General features: G+C 49.7%; 2 protein-coding genes across 2 annotated transcripts; both read left to right on the top strand.

Annotated features, from left to right (window-relative positions):
- The first annotated feature begins 305 nt into the window (after positions 1-305).
- On the top strand, positions 306-3875 carry prr35 (proline rich 35). Its single transcript, XM_066689906.1, has 2 exons — positions 306-1869; positions 2089-3875. Exons 1-2 carry the CDS (start codon positions 419-421, stop codon positions 2957-2959), a joined length of 2322 nt encoding a protein of 773 aa, XP_066546003.1. The 5' UTR covers positions 306-418; the 3' UTR covers positions 2960-3875.
- A 4572-nt stretch (positions 3876-8447) lies between these two features.
- Positions 8448-9688, top strand: LOC136713012 (tripartite motif-containing protein 3-like). The gene has a single exon (XM_066689904.1). It carries the CDS (start codon positions 8448-8450, stop codon positions 9510-9512), a length of 1065 nt encoding a protein of 354 aa, XP_066546001.1. The 3' UTR covers positions 9513-9688.
- Positions 9689-17160: the final 7472 nt, after the last annotated feature.

Here is a 17160-nt window from a genome sequence, read left to right as displayed (position 1 = left end):
ACTAGTTCCTGTCGGTTCGGCGTGCCTGCTTGCTTTTCATTCATCGGTATCGCTGTTTCGTGCTGAAATATTTTATACCTCAAGAAATTATATTATGTGCTGTTAAATCATTAAAAGAACTGAATAAATAATTGTGGTTTGCATGGTAGTGTGTGCCTGAAGCTAGTAAATAGTTTGTCTGTGTGTGTTTATATATACATAATTGTACATTAATTTATTTCGTTTTCTTCCTTTGTTTCTTCCTCAGCAGTTCTGGCATTTTCCTCTAGCCAAGGGATATCCGAGGCCCTGGCAGGTTCCTCAAGAGAGAAGTGTGACCGTTTTTTGTTGAGCTGCGTTCGAACCAAGTGCAGTAAGAAAAGATCAGCGTCTTCCCCCGCCACCTGAGCAGAGCATCGCAGACTTGGGCCCCACAGCCATGTCGAAGGAAGACCTCACCTGCAAGGTCAGCTCCATCTACAAGCACAAGGAGCGTAAGCCCAAGAAGCCCCACTACATCCCTCGGCCATGGGGGAAGCCCTACAACTACAAGTGCTTTCAGTGCCCCTTCACGTGCATGGAGAAGTCCCACCTGTACAACCACATGAAGTACAGCTTGTGCAAGAACTCCCTCTCCCTGCTCATTGAGTCCGATTGGCCCTACAAGAAGGGCAACCTCCTGCATCCCGAGCAGGTCCGCCCCTTACAGACGGGGCCCCGCCTCCGAGGGCCGGGCCGCGAGGAGCTGGATCCGACCCCTCTAAGCGACGACCAATCCAGAGCCGCGCAGTCCGAGGTCTCCTTCGGTGGGGAGGAGGCCGAGGAGGGAGAGGAGCACGGTGACGGGGAGACGAGTCATGGGGAGGGCCCAGAGGAGGCGCAGTCCACCAAAGAAGGCAAGGACCGTGTAGACAATGTCACCCGGAGCAGCACAAAGAGGCCCAAGCAGACCGAGGCTGATTTTGTCATCACAGATGTCTTCTCCCTCGAAGACCAGCTTCTCAATGCCAGGGCGGTGGAGGTGGAAGCAAAGCTAAAACACTATAAACTTTCTAAAACCTGCCTGACTGGCCCTAGCCTTCTCTCTGAGCAGTGGCGTCTGCTGGCAACCAGCCACAGGAAGGCCGGCTCAGAAGGTTCCCTACAAGACAGCGGCTCCATACCTTGTTACCCCCCTCCCCCAACCTTTGCAGACTGTCAGGACCCCCCTGGCCTCAATCTCTCAGTCCTGGGAGTGAGCTACCCTCTCAGCCCAGGCCTATTCTCCTACGTCAACCCCGCAGTTGCCGGCACAACCCCAACCCATGCTCAGCTCGCCCAGCTCCCCTTCCTGGCATCTGCCGCCCAACTCATGCAACCTCCCTCCAGCTCGTTACCCCACACAGACAGAACCATCCTGCCACCTCGCTTCTACTACCCTCTGCTGTGTGAGCACGCGTTTGGATCTGTGCAAGAACCCGTAAAGGGAGTCAAGCCTGGCCAGCCCTCCCCAGCCAGCATGGACCCCAAGACCCCGTCCAGCTACCCACCCAAGATCAGCCTGTGGAAAGTCCCAGCTTTGCGCCCCAATGCCAGTGTCATTCCTCCAGCAGCCTGGGCCTCCCATCAGCAAGTCCCAGTGTCCCCTGAGGCTGGGTACAAGGCAGCGGAGGAGAAGGCCCAACAGGCTGTGGGGAAGGAGAGTAAAGTGGGATACTGGAGCCACAAGGCAGCTGTGGACGTCCCTCCATTAAGAGAGCAGGCGAGCAAGAGAACAGGGGCCCCCCTAGAGAGTCAGGAGACCCTTCCAGAGAAGAAGCCCCTCCTGGGATGCACACTGGACCTTCTCAAGAACATCCGGGGTGCCCCATCACTCTCTGTGGCCACAGACAAACTCCTCTTCCACAGCAGGTGGGTGTTGAAGGGACATGAAATGAAAATAAAGAACATGTTTTAGTTGTAGTTATTATCAGCCTTATCAGTACTAAACTTGTAAAAAGCATGATGACCAGGGCTAGGTTACTTCTTCATGGGGAGATATTTATGTGTTGTGTTCCTCAAACAGAAACTGTTATGTGATTCCTCTTATATCCTTTTTTCTTTTCTTTTTTTTGATTTTTACCACATCAGTTTCCGCACAGCTCTTCAACAGTCCAGACCCGCAGAGGAGTGGCAGCCCGACATTTGGAAGTGTCAGCCGGAGAGTCGGGATTCAGGAGGCCACCCGCAAGAACCATCTCCAGCACTGAAGTCTGGGAAAGCTGTGGACAGAGTGGCGAGGAGAGCAGAAGAGCCAGATGAGTCAGTGGTGCTTTTGGGAGACCTCTCCAAGGCCCTGCAGGAGTACCAGGAGGCCGAGCGCAAGATCTCCCGTCTGGTGAAGGAGGACAGCCCCGGCCAGCGCTACCTGAGGGAGCACCTCTACAAGATCCGTGGAGAGCTCTCACACATCCATCAGGCACTGGAGAAGACAGCCAGGCAGCATGAAGGGCCCCTGGACCTCTCTGTCAAGAAGACTCCAGACTGCAACCCGGGTGGAGGAAGAGGTCAGTGTTCAGAGGGCAAGAGAGGAGTCCCTGAAGAAACAGAAGAGGAGGAGGCAGAAGACGAAGAAGAAGAGGAGGAGGAAGAGGAGGAGGAGGATGAGGGAAGCGAGACGGATGGCAAGATCCCATCCCAGGAAAGCCGCAGACAGTCCCGGGAAGTCCTGCTCAAGATGAGCCACTCAGGGTTGCCTGGGGTGAGCCTAGGTGCTGTGGTCAAGATGGAGATGGTGTCCCCCAGCGGCCTAGGGCTTCGGCCAATTCCAACGGAGGCAGTGTGGCCAAGTCGGACAACCAAGTGCGAGGCAGACTCTAGTGTGCTTCTGTGTCCCGATGGCCGCTCTGCTCCACTGGTCTTCACTGACTTCAGCGCAAAGAGCCTGAAGAGACCCCCATCCAAAGAGCACCCAGCGGAGGCGCTTTGTCCTCCTAGCCCCCTCACAGCCATCGACCCATAAGTCACCATTCCAGGTTGGCGTCAGTGCAAACTCAACTCTATTCCCAAGAACCTGAGGACTCGAAGGTGCAGTCAACAGTCAGGCTGGTGTCAGTGAGGCAGTACTTGGTGGCTGTTGCTAATCCTCATAAACGATGTTTTGGGCGGCGTCACCACTGTCTGTCGTGAATAATGTTTGTGTTGTTGCACTTGGTTCTGTTGTCTGACCAACATAAAGAGTGCTGCTACTTTTTAATGTAGAATTACAGCACCCTGCCGAAGCACAGCAGAAAGTCGGAGGCGGAGAAGGACACGGCGTCATTAGAGGGTCCAGCAGTTTCAGAAAGGACAGAATGACAGCCAGTGTGCTGATAAAGATGGGGTCTTCTAGTTGTCCATACCAGACTACCTTCTAGTGGGTGAGAGGGGTGTGGACTAACTGTAGCACAAATAATTACCCAAGAGCTCACCAAAACACATCATGCTGATCGATGTAACCGATGGCCAGAAGAACACCCAAGCACAGAACAGGAGGTGTCCTTTTGCCAGAATAATTGAAAAACCATTCAAATTTCACCTAGTGTGATATTCATTGAGTTGATAATTCCTGTTGGAGTTTGACCTGCACTCGAAAACCAATCATTGAGTCGTGTTTTTGCTCAATACAATCCACAATATTCAACTCTAGGACAGAGAGGGGACAACTAGAGATTTCTGGATTCCTGGTGTGGAAACTGCACTGAGCATTCAACATGAACAGCACTTAGTTTGTATAGAAGACTTTTGTAATAAAATAAAATAAACTGTTAAGAAGCTCGTGGCTGTTGTTCCATAGCTGAAGCTTATTTTGTACACAGACTAAAATCGCGTACGTCGCGTTGGAGAGGTGTTGGCTGGGATTGGGTCTCACCTACGGACCACAGCGTGCAGACAATCATTGAGAGCATAGCTTCTGTAAATAACTGTAATAAAAAGGAACTGAATGCACAAGTCTGTATGATCGTCAGTCTTTCTTTATTTATGATTTAATCTGAATATTTGTGTACAATGCAAATAAATGACTGCACAGCTTGCCTGCCGAGACTTGTTAACACAACTGCGACTCCAGACGACACAAGGACTGAAGGAATCGGAGCAAGTCGAGGTAAGGCAGAAGCCTCTGTGTGTTTGTGTGTTTCTATCCTGGGACTTAGTAACGGGGTTTTACAATTGATAGACACTGTCATTTTCATAAAGAAGAGAAACAAAAAGAGCGATGTATATCAGGTTTACTGTGGCAAACTGACATTAAAAGTGAAGCACAAATACATGACCTCCTTGTGAAAATAGACACAAGCTGACTTCTAAATGAATCTGAATTTCCTCAAAACTAGATCATATGACATCCAGATGTAAAGCAGGAGATGAACCATAAAGGTAGAGTGATCTAAAAGTAAATGTAACCTGTGCTGATCCTTTCTGACCATTTTTATTGGTGGGTTTTTACATTTATCCATGTGGTCGGGGGTGACATTTCACAGACATTTCACCGACATTTCAACATTGGCTTTCACGTTTTGCTGCTTATGGGGGTGATTGTCAGTGCTAATACAGACTGCAAGCAGCAAGCTCCTGTCCTAATCAAACCAAACCAAACCAACACAAACACATTAAATCCCATTAAAGACATAACGCTGTCATAACCTCACTGAGCCCTAAGTGAGATACAACACAGAGACCCCCAAACTTACTTTACCTCTATGTCCCCAGATACAAAGTACTAACATGAAGCATAACCCTGTGTCAGCCCCTACCCATAAGCAAAGATTGCCGAATGAGATGGGTTTGGGTTTAAACTAAGGTCTATGTAAGGTTGTGGGTAAAATACTCCCAACCACACACAATAATCCCAGCGCCAATGATGACTTCAAGGCAAAAGAAAAGGCACTTTTATTAAATGGATGTCTGGATCTTTTCCCTTTTTTTTTCCCCCCAAACCGATTATTTAAGTCAATAAAACAGTTATTCAAAACAAAGCCCGGGGCGCTGTGAATCTTATTAAGCAATCCGAATCCCACAACTGTAACTATACTACGTTTCCGATAAGACACACAATATTCTGATTTAGAAGGGAATGCCATTTCCTTTCGGGAATCGTTATTTTTAATGTAGAAATATAGAATTTCCATTACCCCCTCGTGCAGACACAGATATAGGTTTTTGCTGTGGTGTGGAATGTGTTACCGCAAGTACCAGCAGCAAGTGTTTAAATCATGGCGAGATACAACCATTTGTGAACTGCTGGTATTTTTAAAGGATAATTATTTAGTATTTTCATATGTATGTTTCCCTGTAAAGATATAGACCAATCAATTGCAATTGACCTTCATTTCCTCATTTACATCCCATGACATCTTCCCAGTCACTCATCTGAAAGGCACCATTTATATATTTATGTAAATCTTTTGTAAATGTAAATGTGATATTTGCAGATATCTGTAGGCAATTGGGTGCAATAAGAATAGTCCGTCCACATTGGGCAAAGACTGTGAATGATTCATTTAGGTATGACACTTTCATTTTCCTCTCCACCTTGTATTTATACTCTGTGACAACCTGACACTAACTCCGCGGCAGAGTGCAGACTAAATTACGAGTATGTAAATAACGAGGGCGGACTTGTTTGTTGGTCTCATGCCGTGTGACATGCGGACGGGTTTGTAAGCGCTCACAGCGGGCCCCGCCTCGGCGAGGCGCGGTGTCCATTCGCACTGTCCTTGTCGCTCAGCCTCGTGCAAGAACAGGCCCTCGTCATGGAGCTCTAAACAGACAATATGTCAGGGATGGTTAATGGAAGAGGCTTTTGAAAACAAACACCCTGAGGGCACAATTCGCAAAGCATCCCAAGCTTTATTTGTTAAACACAAGTGACACGTTCAGTGGAGTCAGAAAAAGGGTTGTTTTTTCCTCCCCCTCTCTAAAAATATTCTCGGTAAAGTGCACAAGTGGGACCAGGTTGTGCTTTGCCTCGCTCCATGGGGTGTGAAATGTTAAGAAGTCAAACGTGTTCAAAGGAAACTTTGCAGCACTCAGGAGTAATACCCTGTTTTACAAACTTTTTAGGCTTCTAATTAGGCGTTGAATGGAGTTTTTGCACGTCTGAGTTTGGCAAGGCTGTGTTTGTAACAATCCTGAGAACTTTCTGAGTCAGGCTTTTCTTTTTTGTGGTGGGAGTTGATAACTATTGAGTCACCATATGGAACAAGCCTCTTTTGCTGCTGTTGTTTTCGGTGTAGTTGTTTGGAAGCAAATGGCTGCATGCAACCCCTTCATCCTTGGTGTGCTAGACCCTTGGTCTAGCCAAGTTGACAGATTAAATAAATAAACATTTATAAACTAAATAATAAGACACCACACAAGAAGACGGTTATAAGAAAACACACACTTGCGGTCTATGACGAGTGAAAGGCTAAAAATAAATGCAGAACATTGGCTTTCTGAGTTTTTGCATGCAGACTACAAAATAAGACAGTTATTCACACATTATTCTTCACGGTTAAACATATCAGTCTAAAAAGTTACAGCTCTTTAATCCTGAGCGTCTCCATTTAAATTCAGGCTGCGTGACACGATAGAATTTTTTCAAACACCAACAACTGACTAAATCAAATCAGTGCAGCAGACACAAATCCCACATGCAGCTTCTCGAGCTTCAGCTGTTGAACTTGGGGTCTCTGTCCCCCCGGTCGGTGCTCCTTCCAGGTCCTGCAGCCACCAGGGGGCAGGCCAGGTCAGGTCAGGCCGGTCCAACGGGACACCTGCTCCGAGAGGGACAGGGCCGCCTAATGCAGGCTGGCACAGAGTTTTAGCTCCCGCGATATCGGGGCTGACACGGGGAAGCTACCGTATTAAAGGTGAAATTGGTCCCTGAGCTAAATGTCTGCGCTCGGCTTACCTGTCGCTGGGTCGATCGCCTCTCCAAAGGTCAGAGCCCCGAGCGGCACTTTACCGGAGCCGGTCCGAGCCGCCTGTCACCCTCGGAGCGCCCAGCCCATTACAATGCGGCAGGGGGCAGCGACTGCAGACACCAGGCCCGCTCCTCCACCTGGCAATCTCCCGCTCGGGAAAGGTCAGCCGCCAGTGCCTGGGAGAGGAGTGTATTTTTATTTCTGCCATCACCATCCCAGGCTGCTGCCAAACTAAATGACTTGGCGACTGGGCCAGCCAGGGCTCTGACAGGCCTCCTCTCTCTTTAAAGAGGATGGGGTCTTTGTTGGTTGGGTCTGAACCTGTCAGTCTGAGTCTGTTCTTTTGTCGTCTGCTTGTGTCTGTTTGTCTGTTTTTGTTTCGCACGCCAACGGCACCCTCGGAAAATATATCCAGACAACATTGCTCACTGTATGAGCGTAATCCATGGAGATCTATCGGTGGAAGGACAAAAGACTGAATATAAAAGGACAAATCCTTGGAGATTGGATGGTCCCTCCTGCAGGATGAAAGACTGTGTGGTGTTGCCTGAGTGTTGGCAGCCCTGCCTGTCCCAAGTGCCTTACCTTCCTGGAGCAAAACTTCATGAGAACAGGACCAGAGAGATGACAACAACACACAGGCAGGCGCTGGTTTGTCATGCAAGGGGGAGAGAATACAGTTTGGTCTTGAGTTTGGTCCATTATCTCAGCTGCAGGGAGGCAGTGATGGTGTAACCACAAAACATATCATAAAAATGTAATTTAAAAATCAGTTCCAGGTGATGCTCGTTATAATAACATCGCCTGAAACTGTTTAAACTGTTGAAACCGACCTTTAATGCTGAATAAAACAAATGTAGTGCCTGTAATTGTGTACCTCAACTAAGTTCATCTGTACCTGAAGCTGATGTGGTGCAGCTGCTCAGAGTTTACACAGGGAGATACAGAGTCAGTCCTGCCCCGCCCGTGTTGCCCACACTGTCACCATCCCAACCCCCCCCGCCACGCTGAGCAAACAGCAGAGCCGGTCACATGACCCCAGGTGTGTGACCATCCACCTGGATACAGAGAGTCGCAGCGACGCACTCCACGCCCAACACAGCACAGCAGGTAGGTCTGATGCATTATACATAATAGGCCTTCATTCTAGGCTTATTTTTATGTTTGTCCAATTGATATTTCTTAATTTAAATGCTCAGATCACGTTGATAATGAGTCCAGGTTGGTGTTTTTTTGTATTGTTTGAAGGAGCCGGTTTTTGCATCCGACTGAGGTGTGTCATATTGTGTCTCCAGTAGAATGATTAGGTGGATGAGATATGCTTTGTAATCAGTGCTGCTATATTACTTTAAAACTAAACTAAACTAAACATTAACCCATTCACAGCCTAACTGCCAATCAGGTAAGTTTTAACTCCAGTCCTAGGGATCCATTTTATGAGTGGATCGCTGCATTGAATAGACTCGCATGTTTTACACTCCCTGTGTAACGAAGTGTTTTCTCTTCGACGCCCCATGGTGACCTGCCCTCCCCTCTGTGCCGCGCCCCTGGCAGACCCCTGCCATGGATAACTCTCTGGAAGTGATTCAGCGCAAGGAGAGCCTGCTGCGCACCCTGAGGGGTCTGAAGACCAAGGCGGAGGGCACCCTGCAGCGCTGTGCCCCGCTGCTCAGTTTCCACCGTGGCCTGGGCATGGTGACCCCGGGGGAGGTGCAGCGGCTGTGCCAGAGCTCCGCCCGGCTGGGCCAGGAGCTCGATGACCTGGTGAATCGGCTCCGGCTGCGGCAGAACCAGGCGGTGGGGCGGCTGGGCGGGGTGGGAGCAGCGCCGGGCGGGGTCCATGTGGCAGCCGACGGGACGGTGTACGTGAGCAGCAACGAGGAGCCCCGGGTCACGGTGCTGAGCCGCGCCGGGAACACCCAGAGGGTCGTGGAGTGCGCCACCCCTGAGGGGCTTTTCCTGCCTGAGGACGTCAGCCTGACCCGCGCCGGCATGGTGGTGGCCACCGACTTCCCCGGGGGCAAGCTCAGGGTGTTCAACCCGCACTCCCGGTTTGGCGCAGGGGAGTGGATCGGCCTGGGTGACTTCACCTCCCCCAGGGGCGTGGCGCTGGACAGCTTTGGCCGGCTGCTGGTGGCCGATTACCAGCCGGGGCGGGTGCACGTGTTCGGGCTGACCTCCAGCTTCGGGGTGCAGAGCGTGCGGGCCGTGCCGGGCCTCTCTGGGCCGCGCTACGTCTGCGGGACCCCAGACGGGGGGTTTGCGGTCAGTGAAGAGTGTGGCGATGTCAAGGTCTACGACGCCAACCACAAGCTCCTCCACACCCTGGGCAAGAAGTACGGGCACAGCTTTGGCAGCCCGGCGGGGGTGTGCGTGGATGCGGAGGGCAGCCTGCTGGTATCCGATGAGCAGCGGCGCTGCGTGGTCCTCTTCCCCGCCAGCGGGAGCCCCGTGCCCGTGGTCAGTGAGGGGCTGCGGCGGCCGGCTGGTCTGGCGTGCTGTAACCGGGGGCGACTGTACGTGGCTGACGCTGCTGACCACTGCGTCAAGGTGTTTCAGTACCGGGGGGAGAAACACCGCCGGAAAGACACCAGCCCTGACCCCTCCCCAAGCAACAGGGAAGCCTGACTGCCAGGCCAATCCCACCAGACACCAGAGCAGGGTTTTCAGCCTGTTGAACATCTTCTGCAGTGTTTCTGAACTGACAGGGGACTGCACAGTGACTTACTGAACGTATTCACCAGATGCCTAATCTGGACCCGGTGCCATTGTGTGTGTATTGCTTTATTGTATTTTGCTGTGTGTTGTGTGCTGCATTAAAATGTATCGACTGGATAACCGGTTACAGTTCCCAATCCTCTTTTCATTGGCTTGTTCCTGCTGGGGTAACGTCAGTCGTGCTGGGGGTGTAATTGCGGAGTAGAACCACAAGGTGGAAGCAGAGAACATTGTATTTGGATGCTTGTGCGTCTATCCTCATGAATTGGACCAAGAAAATGCTGCCATTTGATTTTAATATTTGATTAGATTTTTTAGTGGATGATTATGCAAGAAAGTGTAAATGTTACACAGATTTGTTTTGTTCAGTAACCCTCATGAGAAATATTGTTAGAATCCGCTGAAAACTACCTTTTTTTATTTCCCCAAAACAAAAGGGCCAACAAAAGTCATGTCAACTTGCTGATAATATCTCTTGCGATATCTCAGTGGGAGACGTTTCATATTAACTACACGCCCGACTAGTAATCTCTGCAATATTTGTGTAAGATGTGGACAGCTCACAGGGATTTATTTTCCAATTAAGTCCTTGCAAGTCGTATTTCAGCTGGATTCTCCACAGAGCTAGTATGGGGGGGGCGCAAGGAGGCCGGAGCGATACTGGCACGTCCGCTGTATCCGAGACCCCCCATTGGGATGAGCAGGCTTTTTTTAATAGTATCGTTGACAGTATCAGAGCAGAGAGTCAGAGTAACTCACTTTTGTTTTCCATTCTTGGAAAAATTATACACAAAAAGAAAAGAGAAAGAAAGGAGAAAGGGGGGAGAGCAGAGGGGAAGTTCAGGCGGATGAAAGAATGCGGTGGTGCAGCTCAGAGCCGTGCTGGACCGCTCTGGGGGATTAATCTTCATCCCCTGAGCAAACACGCAGATATTATCTCAGTCTTGCTCAACAGCGACCAACGGGGCCCAGTAGCCAGCTGTGTTTGCCCAATTCACCCCCCCACACCCTTCCCCTTCCCCCTTTCATGTGTTGCTAGGGCAGCGGGTCACAGCTGTACCACGGCACCTCGGCCACAACACCACGTCTCCCCGAGCAGACGTAGGCCTTGGCCTGGCTTCAGGAATCCCTGGCAACACAGGAAGTGGGGCCTAGGCTTCAGTCGGCTTGCTCAATACCTGCCATTCCCAGAATGATTTTTTTTCTTCCTCTGCAGAAAAAAAATAGCACTTTTGGAATGGGGTTAGTAGTGGGAATGCCTGCCTCGTTCACGGCAGAGCGAAGCATGCTAAAAGGGATTCATTAACTCTTTGTGTCCCCAGACAGAAAGGAAGCACATTGAAAAGGCTCCGAAAATGACGCAACTATCTGCAAATTCCACACTTTGAAAACTAAACCAGTATAAACCAAAGCAGAACTCAACACAGAGCACAATGCTGTTAGACTGTACAGACTTCCTCTGTGTGGGAAGACTCCTTAACAGCAAAAGCTGATTCACGCTGATTCACAACAGCCGAGAGGACATCTGGAGGACTGGAGGCCCGGTCGGAGAGAGAGCTGTGAATCAGTCGCGGTGCTGCGGCCCGCCAACAAACTGGAAGTGAACTCCAGGTGACAGGGAGAGTCTCCGGCTCCAGACCCCCTTCCTCTCCTTTCTTCCTGCTGCCAGCTCTTCACTGAGCACACAAAACAGCTGCAGGTTGAGCCCAGAGCCGGGTATCCAAAACCCAAATCTCAGCTCCGCTCGTTTGCCTGGGATCTGTGCTGTTGCCTGCTCGGATCAACAACCCGGTTTTTGACACGCTTTGAACACGCATCGCTGGCAGGTTATGGGCCGTGTTTTGGCAGGATCTGCGCTGGTTTACAGTGTAGAGTGTGTGGGGGGGTGGGTTGTGTCCCTCTGAGCGTGGAGAGGAAGCTGGGTGGAGCGGGCCGGGCCGGGTCACAGCTCACCTCCACTGCCTGATTGCGGCTTCCTGTCAGGGCAGCCGGGGCGGGGGGGCAGTGGGTGGGACACGCCATTCCTCCGCACATCAACCCGTCCCCAGAGGAGCATTCATCACACAGCACAGCCCTCACACGTGATCCTCCTCGCGGCAGAAACTCCAGAAATCATAATCAGCCGTGCGACGGGTGCGATTGTTTCCATACGTTACCTTTCTGCTTTTGGTTTTGAAAACACGATGAGATACCAAACGGAAACAGACACTTCATGGGTTAAGCAGCTCGCCCCTCTAAACCCCTCTCAATAAACCCATATTTTAGGGGACAGTTCTTTTCTGGTCAGAGTTAGTTGGTGTTCGAAGAAACAAGATAAACTCGGGGCCAAAGAGAAACTGACCTAAAGATCTCTTCAAGCTTCACAGGATGAATAATTAGATTGTTGTTAAGAGGCATTTAGATTTTCAGTGAAAAAAAAGAGAGACGCAAACAATGATTGTGGATGGCAACTTAAAAGCCACCCCCCCACCAACAAAACAAACAAACTAGGAAGCCTAATTATACTGCCGGGACAATGGGACAGTCTGACTGCGATAACCCTGCGCTGTAACCCCCCCCCACCAGATCAGTTTTCCCCGCCTCGGGATTCCAGGCCCAAGTTTGTTTATCTCCCGCCGAGCGCCAAGCTCTGATGGATGGCAGTGTGGCAGGTCAGGGGTTAATGCCACAGAGACACAGATACCTCTGCCTGCTGACAGCTCTGATAGACGACGTGGAGTTGGGGGGTAGGGGGGTGGCTGAGCGTTTTGGAGGGACTCAGGTCGCTCTAAACACCTCGAACTCTGCCCACAACGGACGCCCTGTGTGTGACGTCACGTCTCCTGGTTTACCCACGGGGTAGAGCGGACCAGACAGGCGGCCAGTGGTGGGGGTGGGGGTGCAGTCAAGACCCGAATACACAAGTCAGCTACAAAACAGCCAACACCTCTTTCTGTCAGCAGCTCCCACCCAGCCTCAGGAATAATAACAATAAGCAGAGGTAACCAAGACTCCAAAGAGAGAGGCCTCTGAGTGTGAGAGTTGTTCGAAGTGTAGGACAGTGAATGCCAAGTTAGGAGGGGTCTTCTTTGGTCACAGAGTTCATTTTGCCCATTTGTGAATCGTTTAGAAAGCCTTTCCTCACGACAATGCAATCCAGGACAGCTTCGGAGCTGGAAAAGACTGGACTTCAGGATCTCCACTCCCAGAGTCTGACTGTGTGTTTGTTTTGAGGTGAGCGAGCGAATAAGACTGTGAATATGCAACGGAACGATACCTTGACCACCAGAACCGCGTCGGACAAATCCTCGCTGACAAACACTGGCCCCGGGGTCACGAGGTCATCGGGGGTCACAGACGGCAGGGGGTCACGGGGTCACTCCTCAATAGCTTGATAATCAAATCATATCTTTGTGTCTGTTTCTTGTTTTTGTTTTATTTGCTTTTATTTGGGGGGTTAGAGCCATCCCGTCCACCTCACTGCCTTCATTCCCCTCACACTGGGGCATTCATCACTAGCTGTCACACTTTGTCACGATTTCTACGTTCTGAATGTTATCGCGTTCCCCTCCATCGACACGCATGTTGTGCTGCAGTCTGGCGTGTTACTCTTGCCTCACGGAAATCTGCTCTTGTGCAAGGATAGGAGCGCAATCTGCAGAGCACAACCCCGGTGTTGGTTCGCCCTGTATGAAAACAGTCAGACGCCTGCAAATTGCAAATAGAAGATAAGGAGGCACTGCAGCACAGCACAGCGCTGGGCATTGGGCTGGGCGCTACGGAGCAGGAGTTCAAATTCCACGCTCAGCAACACATTCCCGATGCCCTGGAAATGCCAGCGGTCTTACATTTGTGTAGTAAACAAGGAAACGAGACTCTCAATTCCCGTCTGCGCTCGGCTTTTCCAGTATATCTCCTCTTGATTGATTCAAATGTAGAAGATGGAAACCAAATTGTAAATAACGCACACTAAACTGGCCGAATACACTTTTTCTTTTACTGATTCATGTATTAATTGTAACCTCTGCGAACCCAGCGTATTAATAAAATAAGCAAAGCACACATTTGTGCTGGAATGCATGATCCCAGTTGGTTGGAAAGCACTTTATTTGGATTGTCGAAACTCACACTAACAAAAGGCAACATTAGCAAGTCACAGAGTATAACTAATCTGTTGTATTTGGCCATTTTGCTCTGAGAGCTTTCTCTCCTGAACTATATTATCTAGTCCCCAGGGCATCTTCTGGTCTTTCTGTTTCTGAAGGCTGCCGTCCAAATTTACATCACAAAAATCGCAGCCTCAGTGACCTCATTCTTTTCACACTGGTTTTCGCCCCCAGTCTAGCGAGCGTGAGTGTGCATATAGACCAGTCAGTGTGGACCCGGCGCTGTTGTGTGTGTGTGTGTGTGTGCCAAGGGTATTAATCTGTGCGAAACTGGCCAGAGCGTATTCGATATTTTCCTATCCATTTCTGTGAGTCTCATCTTTCCCTCCTCTTCTTCCACAGCTGTACAAGGAGTCCCTTCATCGTCGAGCGGTGGAGGGCTAAGTCTCGAGACAGAGCCTTCTCTTTGTCTGGCTCTAAGTTATGCTGTTGCGTGCTGGAGAAGAAGAGGAAGAGAAAAGAAAGACTGAAGGAGTGAGATAAATATTTATTGTATCAGGAATGCTTGTCTGAATCTTAAACATCGTGTCTGGCAGCGCTTGCGTTTGGCCACCCTTTTCACCCTGCCTCTGTGCAGATCTGCGCAGCACACTTCCATCTGTGGTTAAAAGTAGTAAACCAAGGCTATTTCTGAGCCTGCGGTTCTTAATCTGTCACTGCTGCTCTTTAAACACTCTCTCTTGCTGCTCCTGAAGCCAGTAAAACGCGGAGTCCCTTCCTCGCTCATTGTTGCTGTCCTCACCCTCTTCCCTGCAAGCCAGCAGTCCTCTGTCTTACTGTCTTCTCCGCTTCAAACAAAGATGTTTTCACGTTGGCTTTCAGTCCACTCCGGCACTGCTCAAGAAGTCAGGCCATATGGTCAGCCCTATTCACTCAGGCTGGCGCTCATAAAGGCTCCCGGCCGGCCCTCTTTTCACCGCTGCTCACTACCAGAGGGAGAAGAGCGTTATTCGAATGCGCTTTTCACAAATTACAAGCAGGAACGTTCATTAAGTATCAGTTAATCAGATTGAGTCATTTGAGTCATTGTTTTCCACTCTTTTTTGGATTGTTGTGAACTACCACCTGTAGCATACAAAAGAGTTGCATTTGAATTGCCCTCGAGCAGGAAGACATACACATTTCTGTATATATATAAATATATAGACATGATTGCAGGGATTGGAATGTTCTGAAACTTCTATTACCCAGAATTCTGAGCTCTGTTGGTTTCCAAAGCCTCAAGAGCCCGAGCCTTTAGGCACAAAAAGCCTGCCCAGGCCCAGAACATAAGGGAGGGGGTGCTGTGTCGGCATGTGTCCATTGTTCAGTCCGTTATTGTCTGGGGAGAAAGTGTGTGTGTATGGAAGGGGGGATTGGGGGCTGGAGGGGGGACTAATCATGTTTTATCCAGCCAAGTATGACCCCTGCAGACAACACAATGCACCGGGTACAATGCCACTCAGCACCCCCATCTATTAGAAAGGGGGCTGGAGGGGCAGGCAGGGGGCGGGGAGGCGGCCCGGGTCCGGCCAATCGGGGAGCGGTGCCAGCGGTCGTTCGGGAGACGGAGACAGAGACGGATGGGGCTTTGAAAGTGCTGACTACGTGTTGCCGACAGATAATGTGTTCGTAGCGCACAGATGGGGCCTGTTCACATTCACAAGGAGACGCACCCCCCCACCCCACCCCCCAGTTGCTTCAACAGCAGGCCCTGCATCTGCAATGGGGGCGCGAGGCTTTGTGTGGAGGGAACTTTGGGAGGGAAACAGTAAAACTGGCCCAAACTAGCCAAGGACCAACACTTTGACTTCTGTGCAACCGCAATGAAACAGCTGTTACCGGCCTGTTCCTGATCCTGGGACACTTCATTAGCGACACTATAGATGCTGTGGAATCAGATCAGCCCTGACGCTAACGGGGCTTCAAGCCATTGTACTTCGGCTGTGATGTTATTTACTGTCGGACATCAAATGCTGGAAATCAGTCCTGCTGTTTGGTTCTCCTCTCTGGGCACAGATACACTCCCACTTCAAAGTTTTTCCCCTCAGTGCCAGAGTTGATCCGAACTCCCCAAAATAAAATATTCCCCAACTATTCATGTGAAAAAATGTATCTTATCCAGATGTACATCGCCTTTGTGTTGGATTTACTACTTAAATTTAGGTGGTAACTTTAGGAAAATCAGGAATACATTTAGTCCTGGAACTGAAAGAGCTTTGCAAATTACCCTTTTAAAACTGTGGCCCAAGGGAAGGATGCAGATAAAGCCCAGCCAGACCCAAATGAGGGACCTTTACCCCCAGAGCGCCTCTGGCCAGGACACAATAGCGCGGACACCAGCCCTCGAGGGCCGTCTCCCCTCCGATTGGATTAATCCTAACTAAGCTGGAATCAATTCACCTCTGAATGCTTCAAAAGGGGAAGTGGTCCAGACTAATTGTAAAAGACAAGAGAGCATTGACAGTGATCAGATCTTTAATAGCTGCTTTTTGTTGGCGGTGCAACTTCTCCAAACAGGGTTTCAATTTGGACACACATGTTGATTGATCTGCGGAGACAAATGAGAATATTAAGCTGTGTTTATATGATTTGTCTATGCCTTTCCCTGCTATTTAATGAAATGACTTGCTCTTGTGTTAGTGCAGTGTGCTTTTTTTAGTGCTATCTAGTTGTTGTTGTTAAGAACATAAGAAAGTGTCGAATCGAGAGGAGGCCATTCGCTCCATCGTGCTCGTTTGGTGTCCATTAATAATTAAGTGATCAAGGATCCTATCCAGTCTGTTTTTGAATGTTCCCAAATTGTCTCTTCAGCCACATCGCTGGGGAGTTTGTTCAGATTGTGACGCCTCTCTGTGTGAAGAAGTGTCTCCTGTTTTCTGTCTTGAATGACTTGAAGCCCAATTTCCAGAGGAGAGCAACCAGACTTATTCCAGGTCTGAAGGGAATGTCCTACTGAGAGACTGAGGAACTGAACCTTTTCACCCTGGAACAGAGGAGACTACGTGGGGACTTGATCCAAGTCTTCAAAATCATGAAGGGCATCACCACATCAAACCAGAGGAGCTTTTCCAGATCAGCGGGGACACACGGACCCGGGGACACAAATGGAAATTGGGCTTCAAGGCATTCAAGACAGAAAACAGGAGACACTTCTTCACACAGAGAGGCGTCACAATCTGAACAAACTCCCCAGCGATGTGGCTGAAGAGACCATTTGGGAACATTCAATAACAGACTGGATAGGATCCTTGATCACTTGTTCTTATGTTCTTATGAAAGGTTCAGTTCCCTCAGTTGTTGTTGTCGTTTTCTTAATTGACAGATACACAAAGTTATATTCTAATAAGCCGAACCAAAGTAGGCAATTTAGTTTACTCCTCCTCCTCCTCCGTGCTCTAAAGTAAGGTTGGAAAGCCACACAAAGCAGGTTC

This window comes from Amia ocellicauda, chromosome 17 (genome assembly GCF_036373705.1).
Source record: "Amia ocellicauda isolate fAmiCal2 chromosome 17, fAmiCal2.hap1, whole genome shotgun sequence".
In the NCBI taxonomy this organism is placed as follows: Eukaryota; Metazoa; Chordata; class Actinopteri; order Amiiformes; family Amiidae; genus Amia; species Amia ocellicauda.
Note: the sequence above shows the minus strand (reverse complement) of the source record. Positions and strands in the feature narration are given on the sequence as shown.